The sequence below is a fragment of the Tauraco erythrolophus genome, chromosome 14, assembly GCF_009769465.1.
Source record: "Tauraco erythrolophus isolate bTauEry1 chromosome 14, bTauEry1.pri, whole genome shotgun sequence".
Lineage (NCBI taxonomy): Eukaryota > Metazoa > Chordata > Aves > Musophagiformes > Musophagidae > Tauraco > Tauraco erythrolophus.
The window spans coordinates 10,812,565-10,830,784 of NC_141478.1; the positions used below are offsets into that span (position 1 = coordinate 10,812,565).

The following is an 18,220-nucleotide window of genomic DNA, read 5'->3' on the forward strand; positions in this document are numbered from 1 at the left end:
TCTTCCCCGCAGCTACAAAACCACCAGCATCTCTGACAGCAGCAGCTTATCAGTTAAATTCAATGGCTTTTTATATATTTGCTATAAAAAAATGTTGGCATTCTCTTCACTTTAGGGATCCGTATCCCACTCCAAGAAATCCAGCACAAATATGAACCCATGTGCAGTACCACAGGTCCAAGCCGTCCAAGACGTGTCATGCATGCACAACCCACACATGGCCAGTAAACCAGACACACTGTGTGCTGCAAGTTGAATGCATCCCTGATAAGATTTACTGCACAAACTTTACAGTTGTTCGTTGCACACACAGGGAAAGTTCTTGAGGACACCCAGAAGTCTCACAATGATGACCTAATAATCTTTTATTTAACTAAGACAAATTCCCAAGTATGAAGACAATGTTTAGCAAAATTCAACACCTATATTCCTTTCCTACCTGGATTTGGCTGAAGATACTCTGTAGATTTGGACAGAAGCTCTGCTACAGCTTTATTAGTAACATCAATTTTCTGAGAAAGAAAAGTAACACAGCAAAAAGCAAATCGATTACTAGAAAGTTTATAATTTTATTAGACATTAAATACACTATTCTAGCTGATTATGAAATTTTGTTTAAAATAAAGCAAATATCGTAGTTTAAAATACATCGCCATATTATAGTAGTGATAGGATTTTACCAAAACTATATTAATTGGCAGGTAGTATTGGGAAGGAAAGAAGATTTATATCAAAATGTGGACTTTCCTTTCCAGTCCATCAGTCTTGTCTACAGCTTACACATTCTAGACTACAATTTTCCTGCCAGTCCAACAGTTGTTACTAAGACTGCTTACCTCCACAGGTGAAAAAGACTGAAAATATCCCTCACAATCTTGGAATCAGAACCATTGAAAGCAGGAGTTTGCACTGTCTTCCCATTTAATAGTTTCCAAAATGTTATAAAAATCACATTTCTGGTTTGTTTCCCTTTTCCCCCCTTAGGGCCTGCACCTTATTTTTCCTCTTATAATGAAGAGAAAGGAAATAATTATTCTGTTCTGAAACCTAGAAACTTGTTTAGATCATAAATTCAGAAGCGCACATTGGAAAAAAAACTAACTCAAACAAGACCTTTTTCCTCAATCCGCCAACAATAAAAGCTGTGATCTCAGTCTACTATGAACATTAAAAAATACACAGAAAGACAGGGGCAAATAAAAAGAAGCACATAAAAACTGGAAAAGCAGAAACTGGGAATAACATTGTTTAATTTGCAATAGAACAGCTAATAAGCAGATAGTAAACATCTGAACTTCCACAACAATTCATGTAAATTTCTGAACCTGGATTTAAACTAAGAAATATAATTCTGTATCAAGAGAAAATTTGAACTTAGTGGTTAGACTTTTATCATGAATAGTATCAGATGGGAAGGCTTCATGATATTTACAAAGACTGACTAAACACTGAAGACTTCTCCCTAATCCTCCACACAGAGAGAGGAGAAAGGCCCCGACTGATGCTCTGCACCATTCCTGGAAGAGTTTCTCTTCACTGTTGAGAGGTGCCAGTGGAACTTGCTCCCTTGGCTCAGGCATCTCTTCTCCCTTGGCTAAGCTGATAAGGCTCAAGGATAAATTTGCACTTATTCTCACATATTTCTGTTTGGAAGCACATGGCGGGGAAGGGGGGGCGGGGGGGGTATGGGTCTCTTCCCCCCAGGTAAATCTACACTACCATTCTATCACTTGAAATGTGAAACATTTTTGATTCTGCAATAGCTTAATACAGAAAAACATAATGTTGCTTTCCTTACCCTTTCCATCTCTTGAAATTCTTCATCTAACTTTGTTCCTTCTGCTCCACTTATTTTTTCACTGAACAACTGTAAAAAGATAAATTTAACAAAAAGATTGCATGATTATTGAATTACAGAACAAATCTCAGAGTCACGAGAATTCACTCTAGATTTGGAAATACACAGCAACCATTTAAGGCAACCACGTAAGAGAAGAGTAACCTTAGTCTTGGAAGCGAACCACTCATTTCAACAGAGACAAAGACATCTGCTAGGAATTCACAACAGGCAAACAAAAAATGATTTCTCATGCTTAAACAGTTTGTACCCTAAAGGCACGACCTACACTGCAGACTTCAGGCACAGGGACCAGAGTCTGACTGCAGGTAAATCCAGAGTAACCCTTTCAAGGATGTCTCTCCAGCTCTGTACTTCTGAGCACCTGTATGCCATTTAGGTTCAGGGACAAAACTCCCACTCCCTGCTGTTGGGAGTTGTGTGCAGTTCTGTGGAAGTAACAGACTCGTGGAAAATGCTACACCGTGACCCACTTGGGTAACTGAGCATCTTTATGATACTGAAAACAAAAATGCCACACATTCTGCAAAACCTCAAAGCACCAGTTTTAAATAGAGGATTTCAGTAAACCTGCTTAAGATGGCTGAAACATTATCCAAGTTTTATGTAAAAATTCCAGGCTGTCAGACCCGAGTTTTGTCCTCACTGAGTAAGTGAAGGCTAGGAATAAGCACTGAAGCAGAACTCAGCTATCTGCTTCTTGCAGTGCACAGCACCTGCACTGCAACACCATCAAATGAAAGCCAGATCCTCACCCAGTGTGAAACAGCCTTTGAAAGTATCACTCAACTATGAGAGTAGTTTAACACATATGCAACAAATATTAAACTTGAATTCCTATGATAATTCCTGCAAAAGTACTATGCAATCCTCTGTTTAATTGACTTTCATCACCAAATCTGTAACAGTGTAATCCAAAATCCCAGCCTGGCGCACTGACTGCTGGCGTTCCCCAAACCTGTCCCCGATGGAGCGTCCTGTTTGTCCTTCTGAAAGGGAATTCATCTCACTGAATTAGGAGGACCTTGGAGACTTGCATAAACTGAAAATGGGTCACGGCTTTTTGTAGTGCAATAGTTCCCTCTTCTCGGTCGCAGCCCGCGCCGCACAGGTGTGGAGGGAGCGTGCTGCCTTGCCAAAAACCAGCAACGAGCTGATGAAGCAGAGCTGGGAGTTCCGCGGCGGCTGACCTTGCATCAATATCACCGCTACCGCAGAGCCAAAAGAACAGACCTGCTTAAGGGAAAACGCCAGTTCAAAGAGAGCTGTACTGCTAATTGTTTCTGTCGGCTTTACAGCAGGACTCACAGTCTTTATGCTTAATACGCCATACTGCCCACAGACTTGCCAAGATTATTTCTCTTCCAGAGCACTGGCAGAACAAGCATAAAAGTAGATAAAACAGAAACGAAGAAGCCCAAGTACCAGTGAGTTCCTGCAGGTCACCATCTTGCTGCTGTAAGACATCACAGCAGAGAAGAAACCTGAGGCCATGTACGGAGGAGGGGCACTGCCCAGGTCTCTGCAGGTACATCTGAGGAGTTTTTGAGCACAGACGGAGAAAGGTGCTTTCACAGAACATGAAGAGCAGCCTGTCAGGAATTGTGCAGCTGCTTTACACTGGCAGTTTCCATCTCCTTTCCGTGCAATGTTAATTTCTAAAATAATCAATGCCATTTTCCACAGCCTCACACATTTTCTTTCTCCAGCAGGCACTGAACAGATCTGTGGTTTTCTGAAACCTCTCATGGTGATCCCTTTTCAAAGGCTGAGTGCAGCAGGGGAATGATCCTTCCCAGGCTGAAGATACAAAATCCACATTCAGTAGCAACCCATAGCTGTCTCATTACAAATAACCCATTTTACATGTTGGTGAAGGATAAATGCAACCAAGTAACATGACTGCTTGACTGTGAAAGCATAATTAATAATAAATTGCTGCACCAAATGACTAAAGTAACGAGACGTCTCACACTTTGAAAGAATAGATCTGAATGGTATAACAAGAAGCACAAGTGGCTGAGCAGGAAGTTCACACACTGGCTCACTGGAAGGCTGACAAAGACAGTCTGAAAAATGCAAGAAAAATGCAATTTCTCATCAGATACACTCGAAGTTGATATGCTTCCAGTCAATGTCTTAGGGCATACACTATGGGCATCCCTTAGCTCTCCCTGGCTCGCTGAGGGCCATACCTGCTCACACACACCTCCCTCGAACAATAGTCTGAAATTTAGGCTGTTGTACTGAGCTGTTTCTGGTTTTGCCAGGATTGCAGCTGCTGATCCAGGTGTTTGCACTTGGCTGGTGAGTCTGCGCACCCAGTGCCAGCAGACCCGCGCCTCAGCACCAGGCTGCAGCCTGCTCACCCCCTTGGCACATCTGTTGAGACTCTGCCACCGGTGTTTAGTTTTGGTTTCTCTTCTGAAATGTTGCAAAACTCTTCACTGTGTTTTGAAAGAATAAAATTTAATGCCATTCGCAGAGGGAGAGACTATCTGCAGCAATGCTGAGTCACTCCTTGCAAGGGGATCACTGGACTTGCTGAAGCAGCAGGGAGTAAGGAAAGCATTAACGTTAGATCCAGAAGGTCACAGAACAGAGACTTCTATGCACCAGCTTTCAGAGAGCAAATCAGAGAGATTCTGCATGTACATTTTGCAGAGGATAATGGAGTAATCTAATTAATAACTTGGATGATAGGATAGAGTACAGTCCCAGAGATTCCAGAAGATACTGGCTTGGAGGAAGCAGTTGATACACCAGATGGTGGGGCTGCTCCTCATAAGGGCCTTGACAGCCTGGAAAAAACAGGCTGACAAGAACTTCATGAAGCTCAAACAGAAATGCAAAGTCCTGCACCTGTAATGAAATATCCCCATGCAACAGCACAGGCTGGAGGCCAACTGGCTGTGAAACAGCTCTGCAGAAAAACACCTGTGGTACCAGTAGAAAACAAGCTGAATGTAAGTCAGAAGTGTGCCCTTGAGGTGAACAAAGCCCACCCCATACCAGGCTTTATTAGCAATATCATAGACAGCAGGTCCAGGGAAGTGATAATTTGCCTCTATTTAGCACTTGTGAGACCAGATCTGCAGTAGTGTCCCGTTCTGGCTCCCTCGTACAAGGCACTGACATCCCGGGTGAGTCTGGCGGAGGGCCGCTGATATGAGCGGGGGACTGGAGCAATCGGCACACAGAGAGCAGAGTTTGTTCAGCCTTTAGAAGAGGTTAAGTGGGTATCTACTTAGTGGGAGCATATGGAAAGATGGAATCTGAATCTTGTGAAAGGACAAGCACCAACAGGAAAAAAAGAAACTCAGATCTGTTAAAAAGGAAAGAAAAAAAGAAGAATGTAGATGCCCCATCCCTGGCAGTGTTCAAGGCCAGGCTGGATGAGGCTTTGGGCAATCTGGTGTAGTGGAGGGTTTCCCTGCCCATGGCAGGGGGTTGGAACTAGATGATCTTTGAGGTCCCTTCCAACCCAAACCATTCTATGATTCTAAGAACAAAAACACAAAGAAGGTGGTCGAACACTGGAAGGGGTTGTCCAGAGAAGCTGTGGAGCTCCCATACCTGAAGATGTTCAAGCCTTGCCTGGACAAGGCCCTGAGCAACCTGCTCTAAAAGGACCTGCTTCACGTGGGAGGCTGGAGCAGATGCTCTCCTGACCTACCTGACTCCCAGTTCTAACTCTGTATTTACAGTGACATGTGAATGCAACTGCACAGAGCCAGCCACGGGATCTGGAGACACGGTTTCATACAGACGCTGAAAACAACCTCACACACACCTAAATCAGGAGCAAGAGCACTGACCACAAGAAAAAGTTTGTTCACACACTTTCCCAGTTCTATGCAAACATCAGTGACACTGCAATTTCTAGCCCAAGGAGACACTATTTCAATTATATTTACTCTGAGCTCTAATTTCCTTCAAAAAGGAGACTACCTCGGTGCTCTGAGAGATACAGTAAAGAATGATTCCTTAAAGTCTATAAGCTGTCTGCACTCCTGACAGTAAAAATTGGTATAAAGTTCTAATAGTTATCATTAAATTTTACACCACTACAGCTTATTTCATATTGGTGTAATTTGGATTAGTTTTACTGTTCTTAGGTTTAGTAACACAAAAGCTTTTTGTTCTGATCCCATTGAATTTAGGAGTTGTAAAACTAGTACTACCACTCTCCCAATTAAAATAGTCACAGGATATCAAATTAATTATTGAAAATGGATGCACAAAAGGAGACAGATGCTGAGTTTTAGGTCTCCAACTATTTGCTGAGCATCATTTACATGCATTATATCAAGCTGCAACATGCTTTGAACTTAAATAGAAGCATGCCCAACTGTGGGGCTGTGTAATTATGTGGCAATATCGATCAGTTTTTACAAGCCAGCTAATCAAAGGCAAAACTGCCACCATCACATAAGACAGGTACTCCAAGGGAGCTTGGAACTACTTGTACAGAAAGAATCCTGATCTTTATCTCCAATTTCAGAAGCCGAGTGCCACAGATTCGGCACTTCTTCACTAGACAGGGCCAGAGCCAGAATTTGGGGCTCTAAAAAAAACCCAGTTACCTCCATGGAGGGCCACTATTATCTTACTATTCCACTGCCAGATCAGAAGCTAAAGCTATCCATTAGTCATATTTCTGGTGGAGCTAATTGGGTTTCCTCTGGATCAAAATTTGCGCACAGAGAATAACTGTGAAATGAGAAAGATTCTTCTCTCAGGTGTCTGTGCAACTCCATCACTCTTAATGTATTAGAGTTAGCAGGGAGAAAAAAACCACAAACAAACCAAAGCCTAAATATGAACAGGAAAACACTTTCAAATCAGCTATTGTATTACCACCTCTCGTTTGTGGTTATATATAATAGCAAACTACCTTTTGTTGTAAAACTTGAATGCTTTATACAATGAAGACTGTTTTGTCTGAAGAAATACTGCAGTTTGTACAAACGCTCCTTGCTTGTAAATTCTTCCTAGATACTATTTTTCTTTTTAATATTGAAAAATTAAATATGATGTTGTATTATAGACAATCTAAAAGTCTCTGGTGGGTTTATGTGGAATCTTCTGGGAAGACAAATCCGGAAAAAAAAAAAAAAAAAGATTTTGAAAGAAACTCCTCCAGCTATTGTGATTTCTATTTAAGTTCTGTATACCGAGCTACTGTTCAAAATGCAAATTGCAATTTTGTTATAGAGTCTTAAAAAACTAAATATTTATCTCACAAGGAATTTATATTCCAAGAAATTCTATGAAAAAACATTTTTTCCATGAACTTAATATTAAGATTTTGTTCTCACATTAGTTCTTTGTTACTCTAATTTCTTTGAGATATTTTCTTTTGATTTGTTCTGTTTTAACAAAGCACAAACACAGCACACTGTCGACAGTTTAAACTAAAATCTACAGCTCACTAAAACTCTAAACTAAAAAAATCTCAAGCTTTCATGTAATTTTTCAGTACTTTTAAGTATGCTAAGATTTATCCTTCTTATTGCATAGGAATAGTACATTACTCCATTCTCATATGGATTATAAAAATAAGCTTCAGAAAAAACGCTGTCTTTACTAATGTTTTGTACATCATGCCCATGAAATTACAATACTTTTTTCATACTTCACTAAGGTTACTGAACATGAAAAACTGCCAAAAATATCCCAGATCAACAGAGAGCTGATAAAACTCTCAAAACAATTACCCTATTTTTTTATATATCCACTGGGTATTTTATAATACCAGTCAATAGGATTCTTGCCAGCCAACACTCGCACACATGCTCTGACCTTCTGTTTCACTTGTTTTGCCTTTCTTTTGCAACAGTCATTAACTGGGATTGAACCATCACGATTTTTACTGTTGTTTTTCAGCTACTGTTGAAATAAGAGGAGCTGAAGAAGTCCTTAACTGGTCAGCAAAACTCTCTTGAACATAACTGGCTAAGAAACAATCGAATACTATTTCACGACAGAATGAAAGGCATCATATTCTATGAAAGACTTATGAGTTTTTACTGCCTCTTCATGGAGTAACTGCATTTATTTTATTCTGAAGGAGTATCTGCTGAAATTATCTGTTGAAACTTCAATGGGATTGAAAATTCCTATATTTCTCATAAATACACACACTGTCAAACCCATGAGGCAAATCCTAGATTTTAGGAAAAATCTTTTTAAAAAAAACAAAGCTATGAAATACTTTAAATTTATTTCTCTCCCTCTAAAAGGAAGTAATCAATCAACAGGGAAAACTAATAGATTCATCCCAAAGTTAACACATAGAAAGCCAGGAAATAATATATCTCTACGACTACATTTCCCATAGAAACACATAACTGGGCTGAACTGCAAAAATACACTAAGATATATCTTCAAATACAGTACTTAGTACAAAATACTACATTCCAGTACGGTTAATGCATAATAGTTACACTTCTCTCAATAAATCATTAAAACTTCCAGTTATTGTCCTGTGGTCATGTAATTCTTTTGTTTGGCATTAAATTATTATGCATAGAGGATTTAACGCAATGTGACAATACTAATTTTTCTTTCTGAAGAATCTTAAACTCTGTCATAAACAATGGGAAGAATAAGGTCGCTGGCAAGATGTTTTCTGGCTAAAGCAGAATTTCCTTGCAGTGTTCAACCTCCTGAGTAGAGATATTTTTTTTTTTTTTGTCCTTTTCCAGAAATCTCCACCAGATTAGAGAACCAAGATGAACAGAGCCTGTCTTCTAGATCAAAAGTAGTTTAACTTCAAGTATCCGTAATTCTCTGTTTTGTGCTTCTGAATTCCACTACAATGCTATGTATATTACCTGTTTTTCCCCCGATTGCTACATTTCATATAGACTGTCAATTCCCACACTGATAAAGAAGGTTACTACTAGTTCACGCAGTGCAGACTACCAAGAACTTGAACCTACAACACAACTTAGCACATCTTTAATAACATAACGGAGTACACACTGGCAGAGCCATCTGCACAAAGTTTGCCACTGTGACAGAAAAATATTCTTCAAAAATATAATAAAATATTCTGATCTATTGACTAGTTGAGCATCCAAAATGACTGGGCAGCTTACAGACACCCCTGTGACTGACTTCTAGAGATCCACTGAAGGTCTGAGTGCTCAGAATCAAGAAGAGCCCCACACCAAGAAGCTAAACCAAGATGCACATTTTCAAAGAGAGTTGTTCTAAACAAAAGACAAAAGAAACACAGCACTTGGCTCCTGGAACAGCTGCAGAGGATGCTGAAATCAACCAGGTATAAGAATGGTAGCAATGGCAGCCTCTACAGGTCTCTCATCCTGCACCAAGAATGTCCCAAGACAGGGCCTGGAGCCATGCAGAGACAAGGATGTCAGAGCCACTAAAAGTGGAAAATGAGCTGCAAATGAAAATGGGCAATATATATCTAAACAGAGATTTTTCTCAGGCTCCTTAAAAAAAAATACAAAGATGAAGGAAAAAGTGTGAAGTATAAAAGTGTACCAGTACTTGAGGTTGTTCTTTTACTTATATATTGACACAGCTCATTCTATCCTAATACTTTGGAGAAAATCCAAACTTCTTATTTTAGAGGTTAAGCACTAAATGATGGAAAGAACTCTTTGGTTTCCTCAGTATGTTGTGTTTTCAAAGAAAACATAAATATTCTTGCTCTGATGTACTTGAAAGAAAAAAAGATTTATTCTGCCCCCCCCAAATAAATAAGGGGTCCAGTACAAAGTGCCTATGTCTTGCAAATATGGAACACTCTGGCTTACCTCCAGCAAACCATTTGAGTTTGTGCTTCAGTAGGTGCTTAAGTGCTTTGCTGGATCAAGACCGAAGTGCTCAGCATCTCATGGTATCAAGCTCAAAGGGTCATAACCTTTACATGGAATATTTTATAATTTTTTCTTCTGCTAAACTTTCAGCTAGCATTAGAATGGATTTCTCCAAAGCATTTGGGGAAACAGTAAAAAAATTTATGACAGCAACAGAGAGAAATGCGTTTTTTTGAAAAAAAAAAAAGAATTAATCAAGCAGCTGAATTGGGTCCTACTGCTATTTAATCAAAATTACAGAGTGCAAGAAGCTGCACTCTAAAAATCAAATATTTGTTATTGCTCTCATGGCTACATGAGTGGTATAAAACATCTCTGAATTCAACAACACTTGGACATGGGTATTTGACGAAGTGAACCTTTCTCTTTTGCTAACAGTTTATGCATAATTACTAAACGTAATATAATATTTTGGAATTAACGTAAGACATTAACACTGATTAAAAATTATAATCATATTGCGGATATAAAAATTAAAATAGCATTCTAGCAGTATCTATGGCAGAGTACATTTTTATATAAATGCAGGGAGACAAAGAAGTGTTGCATACAACTGGATTCTCTTGTAATTCGTTACCCACCACAAACAGCTGAACCAGAACTCCAGAACACCACATCCACGGCCATAGGAATTCGTGTCCTAGTGTTTCACCAAAGATCTCTACTCCCAGATATATAAAGGAGAAATACAAAGTGTGAACTGTAGGATGTGCCTGTACTTCAAAAGACAGCTCATGACTAGGCTCACACTATCTTGAGTAAAGAAGGGGCACGCCCTACTTCTAAATTTCCTTTAGGGATTTCAAATGGACCCAATCGCAAATCTTGTCCCAGCAGCCAACAAAATCAAAATACCAAAGACAGCTGTATTTTTAAAAAATATGAAGGATTTTAAATATATGTAGAAATGTGTTACATTCAAGGACAGACCAAGATAAATATCATTAAAATATTTCTTAAATATTTTCTAATTTCAGAAATTTCATACAACTTATAAACATGAAAAATAAAAACTGAGCCCCATTTCATTTTCAGAGCACAGATTTAGGTAGGAAATACCATTTGCATAACAAAAACCCCAGGCCATCTGAAGGACACCAGGAATCTCAAGGGCCTGTTTCTCAAGAAGCAAAACATACTTTTTCTACCAAGAGATCTCTGAATCACACAAACAAAGTTAAAGAAATACATCAAAGTACTGCCAGAGCGTTTACATTAGTGAAGAATATTCCTATCTCACTAATATTTATGAACCCTTTATTTCATTACTTGTAACTTCTCAGACAAATAGGAGTAACAAGATCACAGTAGATTATTTTTCGGAAGACAGATGAACTGACTTATAAAAGGATATGCCAGATGAAGAGGAATAGAAGAGAAATATGTTTGCAGGGTGACTTGTCTGGAAAACAGAGATCTGAGGATTTCCCCATACACATACTTCCCACATAGTGATGTTCCATGAGCTGCTGGTGTAACTAACCCAGCTTCAAGCATCTCACCGTTAATGGGTCACATGTAGATCTATGTAAAGCATTTTTATTGAGCCTAACTTCTAACATGGAGCAAATATTTCACAGGTGAGCATGACCCAAAGCGTACAGAAACCCAGCCAGGCAATCAGCTGAGACCGCTACAGTCAACTCTACAGCTGCCAGTATCAACAAGAATGGATCCAGTCCATCAAAACTCCCCATATGCTCATAAAGAAAAAAAATACCCATTCACATCATGGAATGTAAGGTCTGCAGCTACCACGTTGAATTAATGAACAGCCACAGCTGTTGAGCTGCAACAGCACAGTTCTGGCAAAGGTTCAGAAATGGCAGCTTAGTTTTATTTAGAAAGGAAGCTCGAATAGTGGAAGCCATGTATTCTGGGATCAAGAAAGCTCTTACAAGCACTGGTACATACTGGAACATTTGAGCAATGACAGAACTCCTCACTGATGTAGGAGTTTCAGCAGGCAATGTAGACAAACGTCACAGAGACAATCCAAGACATTTGTCTTTCAGAAAAAAAATCTTACCAAATGATCAACCATAAGTTCTGCTTTCAAAGTAATGGTGTTAGAGACTCATAACTATGCAGACAAGAATTTCTGCTGATTTCAATTCTTTTATGTTCAGTTCTTCTGTACCACGTAGTGTGATCTCTCCTAACTTAAATAAATTTGTATGAGTAAGGACTGCTGAAGACATCTAGGTACATGTCAAAATGTATTTAGCCAATCTAACAGCCTTTGCTTAGGAAACCATATTGAAGAAAAAGGAAAAAGCACAGAACCCAGGAACATGACATAAAGGAGGTTACCGGTTGTCGAGTGCCACCTTTTCTTCAGGAAGGACTTCACACAATCAAAAAAAGATTAAAGAAAAAAAAAACACAAACAACAAACATTAGGAGTGTGATTAGTTGAACAACCTGTATGATTTTGTGTTGTCTAAACAAAAGATTCTGCCAGTTAGGAGTATTATCACAATAGAAATTTTTCAAAAGAGAAGGGCATGCCATTTTGACAAAGCTAATGAGTGCTTTACATAAAGATCTGCCATATAAGACATATGATGTGAGTGTTCAACCATTTCTGTACGTTCCTACTATCTTTGCAATTCTTTGTGCTGACATAACTCTGGGATGCATGAAATATTTTTTGACTCCTGTTCTTTCTAGGGAGGAAAAAAAAAGAAAACGAAACACACAAGTATATCAAAGGTTTTTACAGACTTGTGAGATTCTGTGTGTGTGCTTTAGAGAATTCGTCATCTCTAAAGTAGGCAGCAAACAATGTTGGAATGCCTTGTGCTCTAAGAAAACTTCTACAGCTGATAAGGTAAGATGAAGTGTCTGGCATTAAACAATTAATTCATCTGTAAAAACAGATGTGCCAGTCATGGTCCTGCAGTTTATGCAAGTCAACAATAACATGTAGTGAAATATTATTTATGACTATTTATTAGTTGCTATATCTGTGGAAAAAAAAAATCTCCTTTCTTTGACAGCAATACTCAGAATTTACCTCATATGATTCCTATGTTCTTTCTAATATATTTCTCATATGCAATTTTTTTGCCAGAACTTAGGGTTTGGTAATGTTTTGTACTAATTTAGTAACAGAAACATCAGACATTCCATTATAGCCCTGATACTCCTTAAAGTTGTTCTGCAGAAAACTAGATGCAAGAAGCCTGTGCCAGAAAGTGAATTCTAAGTAGGATCAGGAATGCCGGGCACTTGCTGTTACTTGGTCAACACTCAAAATCCTGTACCCAGCTGATCCAGTCAGTCCACAATCAGGCAACCTTTTAAATTAACCTTATTAACAAAATCCAGCCAAAGTATGTGTCAATATAGACTGTGTAATCTAGACTCACAAAGAAGTCTGCACATTGAGAAGGGTGCTGTCTCTTCCTCTAAGAAAGCGTGCTCTTTTTAAGCTCTTAACATATTTCAGAATATTTTCTCTCCACTATGTAAAGGACAGTTTGACTCTATCTGTAACATTCCAAAGCTCTCAAGTCTCTCATTAAAAGAAAGCCCATGCTACTTGCACTGCTGATATTGCTTGTTCACAGGTTTGGATTCCAGACTTTCTGCTCTCAGCAAGAGCTACTTATTAGCCACTGCTGTAGCCTTTGATGCCACAGGAAAAATGAGGAACAAATTGGTACAGATTGAACCACACAACCGAGCTCCTAATATGCCAGTCATTTAGTGGGGGAGAAACTGGAATCCTAAATACTTGACTGAATTTGGGTTAAACTGACTTGTCCTTGGCCACACAGTAAACAAGTGGTAACTCTGAAATTAGAATGCCAGTCCCAGATCTCCATTCTTTGCCCTGAAGAATGCTCTCTTGCATAAAATATTTTGTATCTATTTCCAAAAGGCAAAGCAAGTGAAAGTTATGTTTACCGGATACAAATTGTGAGTTGTCAATTACTCCACAATCATTAAATTTGTTATGAGAATGCAATTCTAGATTTTGTCAGAGAGCAAAATTAAAAAATCATATCAAAAAGATATTTTTATTGTAGACAGTCTGTTAGAAAGCTGACATGGAAAGCATTTACGCCTGTCTTCCATGCTCAAACTGTTATGACTAGGTGTTTCAAATTTTCAAATTTTGAGTGATAACACTTAAAATCTGTGAAATTATGTTGGTTTCCTGCTGATCGATGCAATCATGGATTGTTCTAGTTTCTAAATAACTGCAATCTTACAAAAGGGAAAATACATACAAAAATCTGCATTCAGTCCAAATATGCAATAATATGCAGTACTCTCAAGAAACCAAAGAGGTGTTAGGGACCTGGATGCTTCTGAAAACCCCACCGAGTGCTTATCAAAATCTCCAGGCATGTAAACACTTCTTAAGAGTCTAGCCCAAGAGACTCATCAGGGAAGCACACAGGACCCAACACTGCCAAAATACAAGCTCTGTTTAATTTCAGATTCTAGTCATAAACATCTGACAGCAGCTAAACTAACTACTACTTAATGCCTTCTTTTCAAGCAATATTTTGTCCTTGTGTTTCCTCTAGCATAGCAAAGCGAACACTTCTCTTATTTACACTCATAAATAACAGCTGGATAGGTGGTGGGTATTTTCTTGAACAATCTATGCATCCACAATGCAGAACCATCAGTATGCCTTAGGGCATACAGAAATGACCAATATTTAAACTATTGCTTGACTACAGAGTTACCTGTGCATGTCTGACCCAACACTTATTTGCAAACTACCCTGCATATATAAAGATCCACAGCACTGTGGCCTAAAACATTTCAAACAGCATTAAGAAATCTGACAATCACCAAATACTTTTCCACAAAAATAAAGCTCTGTGTTCAAAAATTACACACAAAGTTGAATAAACTAAAGAGAAGGCAGACTTGCACAGCGAAGTTCAAATCAATGGCTCCTGGCTTGGAAGGACTCTACCAGTGCAAATGAACAGACAGTTTTACAGAGAAACCCTGTGTAACTATCCGTAAAGCAATCACAATCCTACCTACCCAAAAGGCATGTGTAATAATATTAAATCATAAACAGAAGTCTCTTTTCCTACAGCATTCTTCTTCTGCAATAGATTCAGTAATTTCTTCCCTGAGTCTCCTACCCCCCTCCTTTTCTTACCTCTCAAATCCCAGTCCTTTGTGCTAGTAAAATTAGCTCAAATTGGCACTTCTCTCACCTGTATCACTAGTGCCAGAGTTCATAAAAATGAAGTTTTAAAGCAAACCATGGCAGAAATTACTACTTTTGAAAAAGGTAGCACATTTAATGTTCCATAATAATTTCATTTGAAGTTGTATTTAAAACATTAGCACTTTAAATCATGTATTTCATTTGTAAATCTGTGAGCATTTAGCTCCACTTTCAGTAGAGGTTTGCTGCAAATTCTCCTTTCAGCCTGCGGATCCCAGTTCCAGAGCCTCTGGTGAGAGGTGGCCTGTAGCTGTACCCATCGTCCTCTGACTGCCAACGCTGTTCTGATACTGGAAAAGAGGTGCAGGAATGAAACATGTCCCTGGCAAGAAGGGATGTAGCAATTCAGCGTATTCCCTAAGCAGCCACTACCAGGTGGGTTCCCAGAGCCCTAGTGACAACCAAAAGCTTGCTGTAGCTTTCCGTGCAAGGCTGAAGTGCAAACACTGATTGCCTTCCTGGGAAAGGGACAGCGAAACTGATGCTCCTCTGTACCATCAAGGTTAAATCAGTGCCACAAGTTCAAACACGGGGACAAAGCCTGGTGTTTGTTAGAGTACCATCATCTTTACAAAATTGAGAAAAATACGGAGTTTGGCTCAGTGCTCAAAAACTGAAATAAGAAATAGGGAAGCAGAGAGCAAGAAAATCACTTCACCGCTGACAACTACTGTATTACACACAGCTCTGTGCCGGGGCAGTCAGCTCTATTAAGGCACTGAACTCCTGCGTCAGGTTTTCCTGGCAGTCCTATTTGCATGCCTACCTCACGCTACAGCACAGAAGCACAGAGCTGTCACTTTCTCCCACCTCTTCAGTAATTCTACCAAACTTTGTAGATTTTCTCTCTCACAGAAACATTAAGCCAACCATGCATCCAGAGACATGTTGTCTCCTCATGCACTAATCGCTCGTATCTCTGCACTTCTCTTCAATTCAGTCAATTCAATGTAGTCTCTTTTCACTACCACTGCTCCATTTAGTTTGTTTTTCTCTCAGTTGCCTATCCCTTCCTTATGATTTATCTCTCTTTGCCTTAAGTTTCTTTTCATGCCTTTTTTTCTGACACAAACTTCTCTCCATCTACGCTATATGAAAGACCCTGCTCAAAACCGGAGCAAATCACACACACACAAAGGAAAAAAAAAAGAAAAAGAAAAAAAAAGAGCAGCAGCGTTTGAGCTGGCAGCCTCCAGCAGCTGCCAGCAAGTACCTCAGAGCTCCTCAGAGGGAGAGAAAAGGGGCAATTTCTTCCAATTTCTTCCATCAACCTTCCCTATTAATTTTATTTCATGAAAAGCTCTTCAAATAGGTAGTGTCATGAAACAGATTCCAGGATATTGTGGTTTTAGATTTAAATCCATCTAGAGTCCATTTTCCATTGATGTTAAAGCACCCCTCACATGCAAAATATTGATACTGCTGAACCACAAAAATTTCAAAAGAAAAAAGGTTTTTCTACTAAAGTCAGTGGGACAGGGATGAAATAAAGAGGCAGTGGTGTAAAATGCCGGCTCTGATCATAGCAAGGCATTTGGTCCTATATACCATGTATTTACCATCTCCATCTTATATCATGCAAAAATAAAATTATCAGCATAGCTAAGGGCAAACTGGTCATTATGGCACTCAAGCAATATGCCCTGCTACAAGACTTGGGGCTTCAGATGCCAGATAAAAGCAATTCTCCAGTATGCAAGTCTGGATGGGAGGTAAAGTGCTTTGTTGCAACTTGAGAACTAGACCCAAAACCAAGCCTACATAAACAAAGTTGGTTTTCCCTCTGGGAGACAAATGAGGAAAGCCTACTCACTGCCTCTGCACAGGGCTTATGTTTTTGTATGGTTTATGTTTTCCTCTAACTTTCCAAAAACAACCAGAGATTAAAGCCAGTGCGGTGAGTTATGTTTTTATTTTTTCTTAACTGGTTCCATTTTGTTTTGGGATGAATACGCATTCACAATGAACTGAAACTAAACCCAGTATTGCTCAGCTATGGGAGTCTATAAGCAAAATGGGTCAATTACTATTTCTAAACTTAAAGTTTCTTTTTCTGTATCTTCTTCCTACAGTGTATTGGCACTGCAAATACAGCAATACCATTTCCTATGGCTGCACACAGGCCACAGCCAGTAACACTAACGAAGGTGATACAGGAATCACAGGAAGGTAAGTGCCTTGCTGGTTGTTATTATGCTGTCGCTATTAGTGGTTTCTAATATTTCCTAATTGTACCTTGTTTGGGACAGCAGATTGCCCATTGCCCATTTCTTCCTTAGAGGTACGTTCAAGTTTAGTTGCACAAATGCTTTTGTAGCTCCTGAAATTCTACACATTCTAGAGCAGCATCTTTGCCATAGAAAACATTGCTCTTGGTATAATTTCCTTGACATACTGTAACTAGATATGAACTGACCTAACTCTTCAGAACCTATTATTATGGACTATACAGATATCAGTTTGCATCTGCACACACATGCACATGGGAATGAAAGGTAAGTCCTGGATTGGCTATTCATTTACCAGCTGGTGAAAACAGTAATTTAACTACTATCTCAACTAGCCTGGAGAGGAGGAGTTGATTTCATTTAAAAGAAAAGTAACAACTACAGGATGAGTTATTATTAAAATTATTTTTTACATTTGGTTTTTTTTTTCCCCCATGACTAGGGAATGATCTCCTAAAGAGATTTAAAAGTGCAACAGGGAATAGATAGGAAAAGAAGTCTCTTCTTCAGTGTGTATATTTTCTGCATTTGATAGTACCTTCAAGTAGTCTCATTGTTTTCCCCACTAGCATGATGCAAATATTCCATTGCTCACCTGAATATAAACAGAGAGGTTTTGATGAACGTACATAAGTCAGCAAAGGAACATGCAGAATCTGTATTATATATATATTTTTTTAATAGCTTTTTTATATTTATGTATACTGACACAAACTAATTTAGAGCATAATTCATTGTATTTAAGTCTGTTTTCAACAAGAATTCACTGTCTTTGAGTTAGTCAACTCAAGTTCAAACAGCGGAGAAGATAAAGTAAGTTTGGTTTTATCTCTACACCCTCTCCCACCTTGGAAGTTTATAGAGATTGATATAGCTTTGTCCATCTGCACTAAAGGCATCCATTGAGGTAAAGCCACATAGGCAGGTTAACCTGAGATTTGTTTGACAGTTTGTAAATTGTCTATTTACTTAAGGCACTAGTTTCATAACTTAAGATTCGCAGTCTCACAGCGAGAGCTTGCTGTGCTTTTCATTGAGGAATAGAGTTTCTTTACTGTTTAAAGAC

General features: G+C 38.9%; 1 protein-coding gene across 1 annotated transcript in view; it reads right to left on the minus strand.

The window, feature by feature from the left end:
- SH3GL3 (SH3 domain containing GRB2 like 3, endophilin A3) overlaps positions 1–18,220 on the minus strand; it is a 54,494-nt gene that overhangs the window by 15,090 nt on the left and 21,184 nt on the right. Inside the window, exons 2-3 of the mRNA XM_086619994.1 lie at positions 1,799–1,867; positions 440–512 (exon numbers count right to left, since the gene is read on the minus strand). Coding sequence (XP_086476120.1) covers positions 440–512; positions 1,799–1,807 — 82 coding nt within the window. The 5' untranslated portion in view covers positions 1,808–1,867. The remainder of the gene's footprint in view (positions 1–439; positions 513–1,798; positions 1,868–18,220) is intronic.